General features: G+C 42.3%; 1 protein-coding gene across 1 annotated transcript in view; it reads right to left on the reverse strand.

Annotated features, from left to right (window-relative positions):
- Positions 1 to 17,967, reverse strand: part of sema5ba (sema domain, seven thrombospondin repeats (type 1 and type 1-like), transmembrane domain (TM) and short cytoplasmic domain, (semaphorin) 5Ba) — a 106,577-nt gene that overhangs the window by 81,597 nt on the left and 7,013 nt on the right. Inside the window, exons 2-3 of the mRNA XM_083997373.1 lie at positions 6,625 to 6,724; positions 6,009 to 6,054 (exon numbers count right to left, since the gene is read on the reverse strand). Of these exons, the coding sequence (XP_083853499.1) occupies positions 6,009 to 6,054; positions 6,625 to 6,724 (146 nt within the window). The remainder of the gene's footprint in view (positions 1 to 6,008; positions 6,055 to 6,624; positions 6,725 to 17,967) is intronic.

Here is a 17,967-nt window from a genome sequence, read left to right on the forward strand (position 1 = left end):
CCCTGAACACACGAGTTGTTTGGCTGCACATCTAGTTGCATAAATGGCTTTTCTTGAGGAGGTTTGATGATGCAGTAATGTCTCAGAGCTCAATCTGTGCTTTCCACAAGAGCATTCATTTACACACCACAGCATTACAGTTAATGTTGAGCATTTTTGGCGCCCTGCAGCATGTACTAACTACACAGAGAGAATGGGCTCTGTTGACAACAGGTGGACACTGGGCTGGTGATTGGGTTGATTTAAGCAGCTCTGCAGCAGCAGCAGCAGCAGCAGCAGCAGTGATGGTGGAGTGGAGCTGTAGCACCGGCAGCAGAGCAGAAGAAGAACTATAACTCTGACAGCTTAAATAAACTGAAGTAGAAGTTGAAAAAGGTTCCTGGGATAGGTGTTGAATAGGGACGTGTCACATTCAAAGAGAAGCGGTGCAACTCCAGTTGACTACCTTCACTACTTCCTTGAGCAAAATGCACATAAAGTGACTCACTGACGTTCTGTCATGTGTATTTTTTCTAGGAGAGTAGCAGAGTTTTCAGTTCATTATAAAACTGTCCTCTATCTCTCTATAAGTGGACTAAATTATTAGCTTAAGGCAAGGTATAATTCCTGTGGTCATATAGACTCTTTTAATACAGATGGAGGCTGTTTAGTCATACACTTGTGTTAATTTAATGGAGTAGTTACTTTAAAATATATATTCTAGTACATTTCAACAATTAATTTCAACATATAAATGTTGCATTTACAGAATCTAATAACATAATGAATACACTGACTCTGTATAACCTGTATAAATAATAATATTGTAGAAAACGATACAGAGACCATAAAAAAGCTATAAAAACTAAATTGAATCAACAATCAAATTTTCCTGTTTAGTTTGACTGTAAATGTAGCAAACATAAAAAAACAAAACAAAGAAACCACCCAATACTTCCTTGTTTTTAAACCTTCAAACACTCGTCTTGGTCTCTGGTGAACAATCCTCTGCATCCTCTTTATCTAACGGAGCATCGTTAGGATGCTGACAGGTTCAAGTATGACTGACAACAGCACAGGAGTTTTTTCTCTTGTGGCAAAAACAGTGTCTGGTCTGTCAACACTGTCAAGATAAAAGATCATTCATTGCATTGACTATAAGGTTTTTTTTAATGCATTTGGGAAGGAAAGTCATAAATGTCTGGAAAAAAGGGAAATACAGATGCTCAAAGAATAAATGTAAACTACTGTCCACTACTGAACATCAATGGCTGAATCAGTAGTTGTTTAACTGTATGTTTGTATCTCTACGTTTGTTGCAGGACCATGAAATACTAAAAGGAAAATACATAAGGGACAACACAAAGTCTATAGTTGGCACTCATGTAGGACATGTTTTGTACTAAACAAATCAAACCAGATCAACCAGACAAAGAACCCAGGGCCAAACCAAGGACAGGAAAAACATTCAGAGCATGAATGAGCAGGAAGAGTGCATGTATTATCATGTTTTGTCATGTTTCCTTTTCAATTTGTAAAACTTAAAAACAAATTACATGATGAGTATGTTTGGCACTGACCTGCATCTGTCCTCCTCTAGAACCCCCCTCCCCTTAACCACACACACACACTGTACACTGTTTACTGCGTTTAAATGGGAGTGATGGTAATTGAACTCAAGTTTAGACTCAAACAAACAAATCTAGCATGAAAAGAGCCTCTCCGTCTCTGACAGGTGGTTTGGGTATTTAAGCAACATATCACCGTGGTTGAGGAATCTAAAGTAAATGCCTCCGGGAGCCGAGGCTTTGATGTTGCAGCAGCAGCGGCTCGGACTGGCAAGAGGGAGATTTGGGTTTGTTTTCTCGTTCGGTTATACAACAAAAGAAAAGAGGAGTATTTTAAGATCCCGCCCTCCCCCGTTCTCTTTTGGACAGCTTTTCGTTTACTGGTGAAATGAGCATGAGGGGTACGGACCCTCCTCTCCGCTCCAATGGGCAGTTTGTATAATGTTCTCATTGATTTCAGCCTTGGCATCATGGATGACACCTCCGCATTACCCAGACTGAAGAAGGATCTACCTCATTTATCCCTATAGCTCAGAGTGAGCTGAGGATATGTGTGTGAGTAGGCGTGTGTGAGGGAGAAAGACACATTTGAAGAATCTAGGTAGCATGTTTCAGAGTGTGTGTGTGCACTCGTGTGTACACTTTTCTTTATGCATGCATGTATGAGCTTCCTGCGAGTCATAGAGACGTTAAAGACAGCAGGTGCTTTTTTCTGCTGCAGAGCCAGTTTCATGGAGCTGCAGAGAAACAACACAACCAGCGTGTAAACAAATGAAAAGCCTCATAAGTCAACTTCTCTCCTCCGAAAACTAGACAAGTAGGACGCGCAGACAAAGGGCGCATTGATATCGGCGGTGACACACGGGTGGCAGCTGTACACATCATGTCATTCAGTCGAGGCTGCCGTGAAAGGAGACTTTGTCACACAAAGTGGAGTCTGGTGATGTGCTTTCATCCTGCATGGAAATGTTGTGTAAAATAATGCAGCCTGTTATCCTTGAAGTTATAATGTAACCGATGCTGCAAATTAAATGCTTTAGCTGCTCTGGGAGACTTTATTCAGAAAATAGAAACAGACTGAACAGAGCAGTGAATGTGGATGTCTGTGTTCCCTCCTCTCTTCATTCATTTCAGTACTGTTAAATATATTTTTCACATGATAATGTGAAAGCAGATCAGAACTATAAGAAACTTACATTTCTAAAGATTTTGGAAAATCAAACTTCAGAGATATTAAGTTTCAGTAACAACAACAACAACATTTTCCGCAACAATCTACCAAATTCATGCCCGCACAACACCATGTGCATGTTTTTTGGCTGCCTTCGCACAAATCTAAGATGTCAGAGTTTCCTTAAATGCATCACCAAGAAATAAGCTTTCAAAAAAGTTTTTCAAAACAAACAAAAAAAAAAAGATGTGAACAATCACAGTGGCTGTTAGCAACTTTCCTATTCTGTTGATTTTCATATTGCAGCAGCGGTGTCTTCTGAAACCAACAATTTCATGGAAGGTGGAAAAATCGATCTCATAAAACGAAAAGAGTCTGCTTTGGAAAAAAAAACCCCACAAAGATCACTAATGTACATAAAATTTGTAGTTAATCGACTAAAACCACTACAACAAAACCAGAAAAAGGTGATAAACTTTCCCTGGTAACGGTGGGAAACTTTGGCAAACTAAAAAGTTATCCTACAGCCACTTGGAGGATGGAAACTGTGCTACACTTGTATAAAGACGCCTTTTCTCTGCTCAGTGACAGTGATATACCGGTTTAGATTACACGCTCCCATAGAGAGTTGGGGGCTTGTCATTTGTGATGCCTGATGCAACCGTACGGCAACCGTGTGCCCCACAGCGAACACTCCCGGCTGTACCAAAGCTACTTTGCTGCACATCGCTCCACATACCACAGACAGGACTTTCATATCAACACACATATTCCACCCTCAGGCAAAGGGGACACACAGAGAAGCATGTGTTTAAAGTGCATACACTCCTTGATTTAATTATATCCTCTGTAAGAGAGAGGATAGAAAAACATATTTACAATCGAGCACAAAACTCTGAGGCCACCTTTCCAAAAACTGGATATTGATTCCCAACTCATCTCTGCTCCGTAATTCACACTGTCATGCAAATAAACATCACTATCATTAACTTTTATGCTTTGGCCGTAGCTGAGACTGTGCTTTACTTCTGTTTAATAGCAGTTTGTAATGACTGTAATTATTTGTTTGTAATAGCTCAGCGGTCAGATCATCACAGACGTGAAGCATCACCCACAGAGACCTCAGCTCCACCGACAGAAACATCAAAGAGATGTCGTTTTTAACTCCCGGCTATGTTTCACTGACGTGCGATGTCCTCATCACACTTCAAACATCACAGCAGGAAGCATTTGCTGCAAAAATGTCCATAAAATCAACTGACATGTGCTTCAAAAACTGTCATTTCCACCTGATGCAACCGTCGTATATATATTTTTCACCGGGGGGAGTCTTGGGGTTTCAAAGAGAGCAATTTCATTTTAAATACTCGCTTTTATTTGTCATTGAATGTGGTCATTTCATCAAGCTGTTCTACAGAAAACAGCAGGAGCGCAAATGTTTTCCCCAAGGACATGTTATGCAACCATTGTAATGTATAATATACTATTTATACGTTTTTTTTAAATGTTTTTTTGCATGTATACCAAAGGACGTACTTTGAAAGTTAATGTATTGCATTAAAGGTTGGGTCTGGAGTTTTGTGTCCAAAAATAAACACTAGACTTATACAAATGAAATCTGTCTTAATCATCACCTATGGGCTTCTAGTCCTGTGTGGTGGTGACTGGGGTCTGCAGCGCCCCCTCCCCCTGCCTGTATTTTGGTCTTTTGCTCTGTTTTGTTGTGCACGGGGCTGTTTCAGGGTGGAGGGTGAGAGAGTAGGCGTTTTCTCTCCAGCCAATGACGGAGCTCAGGTGAAGCTAAGTGCAGCAGAGTAGGAGGCTCAGCGCTGCTAGCCGCACTAGCTGTCTCTGATGCTAATCTCTCTCTCTCAGCAGCAGCAGTCAGGACAACAAAGAAAAAGAAATACAGTCCGAGTGAAGCGCTGGAGCCGCGGACCGATTCCCGACCGTTAACTAAAGCCTCGACTGGGAACAAGTATGAGAGCCGTTGTGAGGAGCTAGCTCGATGCTAACTTCGGGTAGCGGTAGCCGAGTTTCAATGTTTTGTTTACAAACTACGAACAATACTCCAGACTCCAGACCTTTAAATCTGTTAAACTATAAGAAAAACTGATTGATTAAAACAAGACAACAAATAAGAAGAGGGTGCAAATGATGTGACGAAGCGAAGCCCCTTAAACCCAAAGTCGGAGCGGACAGGACTGCTCACCTGCTGTCGTGTGGCTCCCAACGATTGCCTCACCAAACCAAAAAAAAAAACGTCTTTGTGGTGCCAGAGAACATGTTGGGTTTAAAAGTTCATCAAAGCAGCGACACCCCGCTGTCTTTGGAGGACTCTGGTTGTGGCTCTTGTAACTCATTCTATCAGATTTCTGCTCCCGGAGCGACTAATCATATGATGTTCATGCCCACCACACTTGATATGAATGAATGCAGTCCACGGCTCTGTTCATCACCGGATGAGGACACACACACACACACAAAAACTCTCTCTCCCACGCACAAGCCGTCACTAATCAATCTTTTATGGACCTCCTGGAAACATTTAGATTCCGGCCAAAACCTGAACTCTGATGCAAACACACACATACACACACACACACTCATGAAGCAGCCGTCAGTGTTACAGCTGCTCAAAAGCTAAACTGTGGCTTTAAAAGAAGCCTTAGTTATTACAGCAATTATCAACTTTTTGAGCTTGCAGATGTTTCTCCTTAATTCATTTCATGCTAGAAGAGCAGCTGCCTTTGATAGAAACAACTGAATAACTGCAAATAAAGCAGTGTAAACTCTGGTAATGACAGATACAACAACAAGTGGCCTGGTCTGGTGGTGCACATGCCTCCACCAGATGAAGTCACAGAACAGGGGAGGAGTGCAGAAAACAACTGTAAAGGAGCACAACACACAAACAGCTGCACGGACTGAATCTTTTGCCAAAGTGGCTGAATGTGACCGAGTCTCCTCTGCCGATGCTCCTGCAGGCAGCGATTAGCAGCGATCAGCAGCACAGATACAGGAGCGTAGCTACAACAGCACCCCGCGGACAGAGAAACAGAGAGAGAGAGAGAGAGAGAGACGGTGTCCTGAATAACAGAACATCAAACGCTTCAATGTGTTTCCAAGAGGAGCTACAGTACTGCATCTTTATTTATACAACTTCATTTACAAACGCTCTTTCTTTTCTCTCAATAATAATGAAACAGTAACAAAGATGTATCATAAAAACCACTAACGGAGACACATTCCCAAAAATGAATGCTTCATCAGAGAGAGTGTGATCCTACCTGTATCAGCGACATGTTGCTGAGGTCCAGTCTGAACAGGTAGTTTCTGGGTCGGAGAGAGAGAGAGAGAGACAGCAGAGGGAGATTTGTGAGTGTGTGTGTGTGTGTATAATCTGACTGACCTTTATCCTCTGAAAATGTGTTTAATAATGCAAATGAAGTATCAGAGAAGAGACAGGCCACTTTAGCTGCTGTCAACTTAAAGCCAAGCCGATTAAAGGGCCACACTGTGACTGTCCATCAGCTTCAGGTCATTGTTTTTTAGTTTCACCTCAGTCTTTCCTCATGTTCGTACATGAACCGCTAGCTGCCTTTTGGCTTTTTCATGTTTTGAAACCTGCTGAGAGTTCAACTCACGTCAGCCCATGAGAACATGAGCACACACCCTCTGACACGTACACGCACGCTATTGTGGCATGATGTATTTTTCCTCTAAATCCACCCCCGCCCCTCTCTCTGCCAATTCCAAAGCTTGAAGCGGTCCAATGAGGTCTCAGCAGAGCACTTAAGAAGCGTCATTATCCCGAAGTCTGAGTTAGTCAGAAAAAAGGGTATCACGTTCTCAGTAATGTGCTCTGTGGGGTTGAGAAGCCGAGTGGATTTACAGTTTTCTTACCTTGCACCCACAATAAGCTCATTCCTAGTCAGGTCAAGGGTGAGCTGGGAGAAGTCTCTCACGCCGGGGTGGGAAAACGTAGATATCCATGGACTGAGAGCTGCAGATAGACAGAAAAAAAGAAAAGAAATGGTAAGTTCACTTGTTGGGTCACAGTTAAAGAGCAGGGACAGACAATACGACTCTCATTAAACAGTTGTTTTGAGCTGCTAACTAATGCAAACAAAGGCTTTGTTCATTTGGTATTTCATGCACAGTTGTTACCAAACTGTGTGTTTATGTATCAAATAATCCTGAAATGAATGGGCAATTGTGAAAATCAGTTGAAGCTACAGTATAAAAATCCCTCATACACATTTTGCCGGTCGCTGCTTCTGAGATGTGAAGATTTTCTAATTTTCTCTGTTGATGTCATGGTAATTTGTTGAGAAAAACCAAGTTAATCAGTGATTATTCAAAAAAATGAGCAAAAAATGATGAGTTGCAGCTGTGGTGGTGGTGGTGGTGGTGGTGAGGCGTGGAGGGGAAAGCTCGAGGACGGCGTCTCCTGCAGAGAGGGATAAAACCTATCCGGGGGGGCCACATCAGACACAACGATCCTGATACGAGCTGACATTCGGACAAACACGGCTCTGTGTGTGTCGTCCTGGGGGGCCGGAGCCTCGGCGCGGAGGTTTGAGACCGGCTTCAACAAATCAAAATTTCAAAGCAGCACAGCGAGCGAGCGGAGGGGCCACCTGATGGAGGAGGGGGGGGGCTTTAAATGTCACAGACTGAAAAACTGCAGGAAAGGAGCATTTTGTTTTTAAATCTTTGTGTCCAAAAAGGGCGGACGACGTTTAAACAGATTCCACAACGACACGGGAAGGTTTTGTTGTGCGGCATAAAAAGGATTTAACATATTTCCCCCATGTTGTACACAGATTCGCAGCAGCAGTTAGTGTGGGAATCCAGGACGCCGTGGCGCTCGCCAATTTGGAAAGCTACATATGCGGCTGTCGTTATGAAGCTGAAACCAGGTTATCAAAACACGAAGAAGTAGGAGAACAGAAGCAGAGCAGCGATCACAGGGGAACACTTGACCAAGACTGCTGATACCTCCACTCACCAGGGAACCAGTCATCAAACATTTAAAGCCTCAAACTTTGACTCTTTTTTTTAACCAGTCAAGCGGCGGCATGAGCTCAGGACTGCATCAAAGTGTTGGAAGAAGTCGGAGCGAGCAGCGAAACGCCTTCCTCTCCCCCATCATGTGAAGCCCAGGATTTTAAGGATTGACGGGGCCCATATGGCTCAGTCACCTGGAAACATAACTAGAGATGTGAGTGATAAGAAGACAGAAGGCTGCAGCTACACGACAGCATGGCGCTCTTCATTTAAGGCACACACACACACGCAGTGGAAGGGAAACACACACTCGTGGTGTAGCTAAAGTCGAGGGTGCCGGCGCTGACGTGGGACATCAGTGAAATGAGAATTACCTGCCACAATCTGTTTTTTCCAGGTGTGGATCAGCGAGCGGTGGATTTAACTGAGCTGCTGTCAGACTCAAATTCACTCCAGGTTTTGTAGCAACGAGGACTGAAGGAGCTCCATTTTTAACAAAACCATTCATAAATAATGAGTGAAAGTTTCAAATTACAATACAATTGTAATTTTCTAATAGCATCATTATAATTTAAAGGATAAGACCACTGTCATTTCCATGCGTTTTCTTTTTCTTATTCTAATTCTCTCATTAAACAAACCAAAACAACACATTAGGATGTAAATACAAACACATAAATATGTATATATGTGTATATTGTGTGAGTGGGTGTATGGATATACATAAACAATGTTGTTTGAATGCTGCAATTATCATTTCTTACACCACACATGAACTATATTTTTGTTTTCATGCTAATGAGGGAACATGTTTTTGGACAATAGACAATAAAACAGCAACAATATATATTTAGATTCTACAATTTCTCTTTGGCTCTGTTTATGGAGTTTATTAACAGTGAGAGAGAAAAAAAAAGATAATTGCCTTATTTATCCTTTCAAATCATCTCAGGTTATGAGATGATTTGCCTGTTTTTCTATTTGACAAGACAAAGAAAGCTGCTATAAAGAGATTTTCTCTTATAATGATCTCACCGTTTGCATTATCTAACATTTTAGCAAAAGCTAGCTTAGTATTGATTATCAACACTCCTCCATATCCCATTACTGAACCTTTAGACTCATTGATTTCAGTTAATCTCTTGTAAAGAAGTCAAACCTCCAGGGTTCAGGTCACACAGAGGAGAAAGATCATGCTGTTACTGTGGGAAACTAAAGAACAGAGCTGTCAACACTGTGATAGAGGGATTTCATCCATCCATTAGCTACACAGCTCATCATCATGAGGGTGGAGGGGGCTGGTGGTCCCTTAGTCAATCACAGAGCTGAAACACAGAGACAAACAACCACTCACCCTCACACTCCCACCTATGGGCAATTCAGTGAGTCTCCAATTAACCCAACCTGCATGTGGACTGTAGGAGGGAGTTGGTGGACCGAGAGGAAACCAGCAACAGGCAGAAAAACACAGCACAGTCCATCACACAGAGGAGCCGACAGCAGCCACGCAGGCGTCTGCTCTTACTAGGTTAAGCAGATAACAACGCGGCTATAAATACGACAACAACACATTTGAATGTCACGATTAGATTTGGAAATATCTGAGTAATGTCACGTATACTGTACCTCTGATGTAACGCTCCATTAACTGTGAGCTCTGGAAACCAGATACTGTAAGACTGACCCAGGGAGGAGTTTAGCAAAACAAAAATACATCATCTCATGCGATGTGAGTGCAGTTGGGGTGTTATGTAAAGCCTAAATAGAGGCATGGGTTTTAATTTGCAGTCAATGATTAGATTTGTTTTGACTTTGCAACCTTCCTGAGTTTAGGTCCTGTTACATGTGTAAGAGTATTATGTTCTGTATGTCGTGCTGAGGAGTTCGGAAAACAAAAAGTCAGAGCAGCAAAACACATGCTGCCTGAAGCAACACAATGATACATGGTTAATTATATCAACAACAGCTCCGGTCTCATTCTCAACATAATAAGAGAAACATGAACATGCTGCTGCAATGATTTTTAATCAAGCAGCCTGCGCAGAGAAGTAATGTAACCTTTAAAAATTAATAATAGACTGTAAAACACTTTTTCCATGCGCACACACACATTCACACATACAAGATGAAATCACCGATAACCTCAGCACACACAATAAATCACCGCCTGCCCGAGTGTAATTCTAGCGCTGCCCAAATTCTGCAGGAGGCCATCTCTTATTAGATCTATAAATATTTATATTACATATATGCAGATAGTTTCTATTCCTCAAATTTGATTCATGCACTTATGGGTTGAACAAAGTGTGCGTTTAGAATCCGTGCAACGCTGGTGCACGGAGGCGAACGGGGCCATCTGCACATCACCTCTGATTAATGGCTGCAGAGGCCGAGAGCTGGAGGAGCAGAGGGGAGCGCGGAGTAAACCGTCTTCAGCCTCACCGTCTTATATAAACACACCCTAAGTGTGTGAACATTGGAGCGTTTATGCGTGTGTGCAGCGTGAAGAACACGACTCTGACACACAAATGAGATCATTAAAATGATCCAAATCAGCTCTTTAAACACTGAATACATCAACGTGCAACTTCATTAATGCTCACGAGATTATCTTCACATTAAATATTAGCCAATACTATATCAAAGCTGCATATTATAGTTTGTGCAGTTGATAACGACAGGTAGACTGCGATGCAACACCTGAGAGGATTATGGGTGATAATATTATGCAGCAGAAGACTAAATCAAACAATGCATCTCAAACAGAAGCAATGTTGATATTTGTGCATAATAATAATGTGATTAAATCTGAAACGGCAACAGCGCCGAACTAATTAAAACCCTTGTCATGGCTGCTCGATTAACACTGTACGTGTTCGTGTTCGTGTACATGTAAAATACACGCAGGAGGCCTGAGGGCTTATTCTCTGTTTACCTCCCTCCTTCCTCAAAATCCAAACCGTGTTACAATTTAAGACGCAGCTCGAGGTGAACTCAGAGAGAACTGGGGAGAGATTATACAACAGAACAACTGTTGCGGCAAAAACAGAGATAGGACTATTGTTTTAGGAAAAAGTTGAATAAATCTGAAGCTAATCTCAGTGCACAGTCTCCACAGCACCCGTCAAACTAAACGTTAAAAGCCAAGACCCACCTCCTACATTACATGATAATTACACTCCGGAAAACATCCAGAAATAGAGAATGATGTAATTTAGACAAATGGCAAACTGTTAAAAGGTGACTTATGCTCCCCATATAAAATAAGACCATTATAACAGAGCATATGACATGAACCATAAAATAAGAAAGTGCAGCGGAGGAATAGATAACAAGAGAATTATTCCCACTGAGGCATTTTGTACCTCACAGTAAAAACAAGAGCTGTTAGTGCTCAGTTCAGAGAGTTTAATGTGGAGTATAAATCACATGAAACTTGAACTGAGAAGCATTTTGTGCATATAAATATTTCCCCACATCATGAATACCTCTTTAAAGAAAAGTTGTAAAAACTTAAGCATGGTGTCATAATCTGCCCCTAGGAGCAGCTGGAGAGTGTTATGAATGAACCTGATTGGCCAAATGATGGCGTTTCCCCATTGGCTGTTGTTCTTTTAAAGTATTCAGTGCAAACAAACAGTATCAAGGGTTTTTTTTTATCAACTTTTCAAACCCATTCATGACTTTTTTTAATGTCATATCCAGTCAACTCTCTGTACATAAGGCCCAGGGTGCTTTTTCCTCTGCAGACACATTTCTGACTGTACAGCAGTGGATGCAAATCTGCTTAACAGCTGAAATCACAGCACAACCGTATTTAACTTGAGCGTTGGCTCAATCAGGATCTCAGCAGCAGCTTTCTGTTTAACATCAGGGTTACTGGACTGAACTTCAAGGTCAAGGTTAAGGTCGAGGTAACTTTAGTCGTGTCTGTAGGTAGATTCAGTTTGCAGTGAACTGAGTTGGCCTGCCTTTCCACACGCGAGACAGTACACGACAGGATTTGACATGATAAAGTGACAAAGTTCTCCAAGTCCCCAAACATGTTTAAAAAAAATAGGGGTAAGGGGCATCAAGTTGCACAATAGCTTGAGCAGGTGCCCCATGTGTCTGTCTCTCTCAACTGCACTATATCTAATAAAAAAAGGCACAAAAAGCCCCCCAAAAAATTAAAAAGTCAGATAAGAACGAAGACACCATCAATACGAATAATCAATAAACGTACTATCTTGATAGTAAAAGGAGTAAAATAAGAGCAGCTTTTCATCGACTCTACCTGTATCACTCGGCTGTTCATGTGAGCACAGAGAGCAGCAGAGGAGCAAACACATGAAGGACTGAAACCAGCTGACACTCTGCAGAATGCAAATAAGACACCGTCCACTGTTTAACTGGGTTTTGATCGTCTCATTTCCATGTTGTTGTTTTTTTTGCTACCTGAGTTTGGAGTCCTTCCTGAGTCTTGTTTTTTTATTATTATTATTATTTACCTGCCTGAGCCTCAGGGTTTTTTTTCAACCTACTGCCTTGTGAGCTGAGTTTCCCTTCTTTGATAACAGTCCTTCACTACATCCACCTGTGTTTCAGTCCCCCCCTGCATGCGCCTGTGTTGCTCCCAGCAGCGGTGACACATGCCTGGGTTTGACTCAGTAGCATGAGCCTGAGCTTGTTTACTCTCTCTCTGACAGTGAGTGGTGGCTCTCCATTGACTGAAACTCATCTCTCTGTCTACAAGCGGTTTTATATGCACTGCGTGACAGTAACAATAAAACCAGGATGAACATGAAACCCCCCCCTTTCCCTGATCGTTGACTTGGATTGAATTATTGCCTTCTTTTTCTTCTTTCCCCTTTTGCAATTGGCAGGAAAACTGACACGTAGCTGGAGGTGAACTCAGAGAGAAGTGGGGAAACAACTGTACACACCAAAACAACTGTTGTGGCAAAACCAGAGATCAGATCCTGCTTGTAAAAAAAAGTAGAAGAAACCTAAAGGCTGTGGGGGTAAAATACGGCCCCCTCCCCTCCCCTCCCACATCAAATCAATCTCAAGACCCACCCACCTCCTATATTACGTGTTAAATATATTCTGGAAAACATCCAGAAATAGAAAGTGGTGTCATTTAGACAAATGGCGATCTGTTAAAAGGTGACTTATTCTCCCCATATAAAATAAGACCATTATAACAGAGCATATGACATGAACCATAAAATAAGAATGTGCAGTGGAGAAATGGATAACAAGAGAATTATTCCCACTGGAGAATTATGCACCTAATAGTAAAAACAAGAGCTGATGGCGTTCAGTTCAGGGAGTTTAATGTGGGGTATAAATCACTTGAAATCCGAACTCGGACACTTTTTCTGCATATAAATATTTCCCCACGCATGTTAAAAAACCACACACAAAAAAAACATCACCCTGATCCAGCCCTCTTTGTCTTTTTGTTGTACTTCCTGTTTTATTCCGTTTCTCTGTCCTCCCCACATTGAAATACTGTATTTCCCTCCCTCCTTGACAGTTTCTCTGTTTTTGTTCGCATTTCTAACTTTTCTCTGTGAGTGTGTGTGTTTTTTTCTACCCGAGTTTAGATTCTCTGAGTTTTGTTTCTTGTTTGCCTTCCTGAACTTTAGTTTTTCCACCCGTCTTGCCTGTAAGCCATGATTTGTTCTCAATTTGAAGTTCTTCTCACTTCAGATTCCTGCCTCCATGCGTCTGCCTTTGGATCCACCTTGCCTGTGCCCAGTGGCACTTTAATGCACAGGCTTACCGAGGCTTCAGCCCTCTAAACACATGTTTTTCTCCTTCATCTATTTCTTTTTTTTTTTTTTTTTGGCCTCTTGTTGGTTGGAGGCCCTACGGCAACAAGCTTGTTATCATCATCATCACACAAAATACCCCCAGCACATCTACAGTACATAATGGACGCCAGGGGTGGAGCATGAAAAGCAAATTTGTAAAACTTGAGACATCACTGTGTAAGAAAAGGACTCAAGAGTCAGATGAGATGGAGCAGAGCTGTGCTGCAGTGAGGAGATCAGTCAAAAAAATATCCACAAATCTGTTAGAAAGTTATTTATTCTCAATCTGCTGCTCTGTGGAGTCAGCAGCTCCTCAGACAGCAGCATCTGTCCAACTCCTCTCAAACAGGTGTGTCAATGAGTTACTATGGTTATGGGATGTGGCGTGACACTGTTTTACATCTGTGGTTAACATCAAACATGTATCACATTAGATAGGATGGGTTTTTTTACACACAAAGCACACAGTTGATGTGCATAAAGCCCTTCATCCACATGGTTAAGACTTTGAGGATGATCTTGAGAGCAGCAGCCCTCAGGTTTAACATTAACCAGGTTTTAACATCCAGTCTTATACTGATGTGCTGTAAGGCGTTCATTTATATAAAATGTTTGTCCTTGAAGTTTCCCTTGATCTTTATTCATCTAATAATTACACTCTGTCATGATCCAAACTCCATATTTTATTCTAGCACAAGGCCCTTACTGTATTTGTCAGGACTCTTGGACACAGCGCTCTCCAAGGTGCTGAACCTGCTGCCGGGACCAACTTGGGCATCAACGTGGCATGAGAGCGATGACAGTAGTGTTACGTACTGCTGGTACACAGTGAGGATACATGAATAAAACCCATCTTTATGTGGAATAACATTTGATCCATCCGAGTCCAAATTAACCTGATTATTTGCATCCGGAAAAAAGGAACGGGGTGGCGAAAACGTCCTTCGCCCCCATGGGGCCTAGAATAAAGTTAAGACGCCCCTGCTGTGTTTTTTATCGCTACCAGTCGCTGTGACACATGGCTGAATTTCACTCTAGCATGCAGGAGAGCTGCTGAGGCCTGGGCTTGTTTACGCTCTTAGAGAAAGACCTCCCTGACAGTCAGGGGTCTTTCATTGACTGACATTTATGCTTCTTTCTACAAGTGGTTTTATATGCACTGCTCATTTCTTCCCCTTATAACTGTAACAATAAAGCCAGGATGAAAATGAAAGCTCCCCCCCCCACCAACCCACTCTCCTCCCTGTTGGTTGACTTGTGGGCCCCAAGCTGGACGTGATGAACGATTATTGCATTTTTTCCCCCTCTCTCTCTCTTCCTCTTTGCAATCGGCAGACAGACGGATTAATGCATTAGCCCGTGGCTGCCAGAGGGATGAGGACAGTGGCTGAGGCATTCGTCTCAGACATAAATCATACAGTATCTCCTTCCATCTAACAGTTTTTAAGCATTTTTGCTTTTTTCTCCACAATATACCAGTATGTGGACAGAGTTAAGTGGCGCCCTGACTGATCTGAATCACTGTAAGACCATGAAGTCTGGCCGCAGCGCAGACAAAGCTGAAAAATGCCAATATATTGTGGAGCTGAAAACTGTCCGTGTGCACAGACACACAAACCTACACACACACACACACACACAGTTCAAGCTCAGATTATCCATTTATTGCTAAAAAAACAGATGGTATGTGAGATTCCCTCAAATTGGAGCCCAGAAAAAAAGGCTATTTGACAGGTTCAATCTTGCCTGCTTTTAATCACCATAAAGACGTACAAAAAAAAGGTACAAATTGTAGTCTGACAGTTGAGATTTATAGTGCACCACCCTGAACAAGAGCAGAGGCATTCTGGGATCTTGGATTGGCAGTTTTAGTTATTCAACTATTTAAGTCCAGACGGGAAAATAACCACAGACTTTGTATTGATTTCAGTTAAATTTTGTATTTCCTGTTCCCCAAAGGAGAACTCCATCTGACTTTGTATAAAGACTTTCACTAGCGCTATCACAAAGTTCACGTTTGTTGTAATTTGGTAAACATTCTACCTGTTTTGGACCAGCACAGTCTCACACAGACACTTGTGTGACATATAAGGTCTAAAGTTTTGTTTCCAGGCAGAAGCCCAGGTCCAGTCTCCGGCGGCGGAGCCTCTAGCTGAGGTGAGGTGATGGATTAGGTGCTTGCGGTCTGTCTATGCCGTCTAGTATTGTCTGGAATATGGATGTGCTCTACGATGAGGCCACATTTATTCCAGTGAAAGCTACTCGCTGGACATATATGTAAAAAAAAAAAAAAAAAGTCTGTGCGGCCTTACTCCCCACACACAGGAACTGAACCAAAATAACAATATGTTTTAAGCTTTCATTAACCAAACTGTTTCAATTTCAAGGGTTTGTGCAGATCAGAAGCTTTTTCCAGCAGTTTCTTATGCAGTTTCTCTGCAATTCCCACTGTGGCCACCGCACCAAAATCCCCTCACAGACCAGTTCTGCTCCAGCGGCCCACACCCCGACAAACCAAAAGCAGTTATTTTTTTTAAAGAAAGCACTGGGTAACAGACAAAAGAAAAAGGGAATAACCACCAGTAAATCCACATTACATTGCATATTTTGGTTGCCTGAGTCTTCGCAAATGGACTTCATGTAACAGTGTGAGTAAAAATAATTATGAATTTCTCATCACTTTTTCTTTTTTTTTGGACCATGCTCCAATTTTGACTTCACTTTTAAATGATAATGAAAGGAGTGAGGCGATGCCTAAGCTCCGAGTATACTTCAGTCCTCCAACATGGATATTCATGTTAGCATGATGCAAGAAAGCTTTCAGAACAGCAAAGTCAAACAGGGACAGAACCAAAGGGAAAGAGAGGGTGGTGTAGTTGTACACGATGAAGGAGCTGCTGCCGTTAAAGACACAGACTGAGTGAGTGAGTGGGATTAAAATGAGATTGAAGCAGTGTGACTTGCTCGGTGTGATACTGGTTTTGGACGAAGCTCAGATGACCTTTAAAGGCAAACTGTGTGTGGGTTCTCCAAACTTTGCTTTTTCATTCTCAACAACAAATGTTCACCTAATGACATGCTGCACTGTATCATATTTTTTTGTATTTTTTATCATTAACATTATAATAAGGCATCTAGTTGATTTCTCCCCTCGAGCGCTGCACTGTTTAATGAGCTATGAATGACACATATTGTAGTAAAGGTAGCTGTCTATCATCATCTACCTTCAGGGGGGCAACACAGGAACACAATGTCTTGCTAATGGGAAGAACGGGAAGAGGCAATATTAAAAAATGGTTATCTTCAGGGTGAGGCAGTCGATTCCAATATTGTTAACAAAACAGGTCACACCACGATTCTGCTGCTACAGTATCTGCCATCTGGCAAACGGTTCTGTGAAATGAGGGATCACCCCCCTAGTGTCAATTAGCACATATATAATTGAATTCAGAATACATTTAGCTATCTAAACAGCAGGAACTGGGGAAATAACAACTGTGGGCAAATAATAGCATAGGAATGAGAATTTACATACAATCTCCATTTGCTGTATAGGAATGTCTTTGTGCAAACAAAACCGAGGCAGCAGCATAAACGCCACATTTCCTCTTTTCTGCTGCTGCTGCTGCTGCTGCTGCTGCTGCTGCTGCTGCTGCTGCTGCTGCTGGGGATTGAAGGAGAAAAAAAGGCTTTCACACCTCAGCCTTATCTGGCCAAAATCCCCTGAAATATGTTTTGTTTGGTCTTCTTCATATCGCTCTTCGCCCTTCCTTGCACCGCAGTCTCCGCCCCGTCTTGCCCGTCCCGCTCCTCAGTATCTCTCCTCTTCTAAACTTTCGATTTTCGCTGTGGCCGCCTCGCTGAGGGTGATAGTTTGAGAGAGGCTGCCGTGCCTCAGTGGAGCAAAACTTTCCCTCTATCCCTTCTGTCCTTTCATTCCTCCATCGCTCCCCCATCATCCCCCCCCTCTCCATCCCCCCATCCCCATCCTCCCACTTGACTGAATTCAGATAGAGGGGTCCGCAGGTTACGGGCATTGTTGAGAAAGAGCCTGGGGAGCCCGGGGACTGAGCAGCCGCGGGGAGGAACGGCGCAGGGGCCGCGAGGCTAATAGCCTCTCAGTCAGCGACCGGTAAAGATGTCTGTCTGCCTCTCACAAAACCAATGGTGAGGCAAAATCCAAAACTACTGACAATTTGTCAGAGTCCCCTTAAGGAGAAGTGTGCGGTATTGTAAAAAAAAAAAAAAAAAAAAAAAAAAAAAAAAGGTAGAGAGGTAATGGCAGGGGAGCTGTTCAAATCTGTTAAAATGTCAGACTCATCTGTCTGTTTAATAGTTTTTCTGGTATCTGTTACGGCTTCGTTCAAACATGGCTGAGGTGTTATAGAGACTGTAGCTCAATGCTCATCATGCAATATTTGAAGAGCAGTGGCAC

Source organism: Trachurus trachurus (genome assembly GCF_905171665.1).
Source record: "Trachurus trachurus genome assembly, chromosome: 21".
NCBI classification, from domain to species: domain Eukaryota; kingdom Metazoa; phylum Chordata; class Actinopteri; order Carangiformes; family Carangidae; genus Trachurus; species Trachurus trachurus.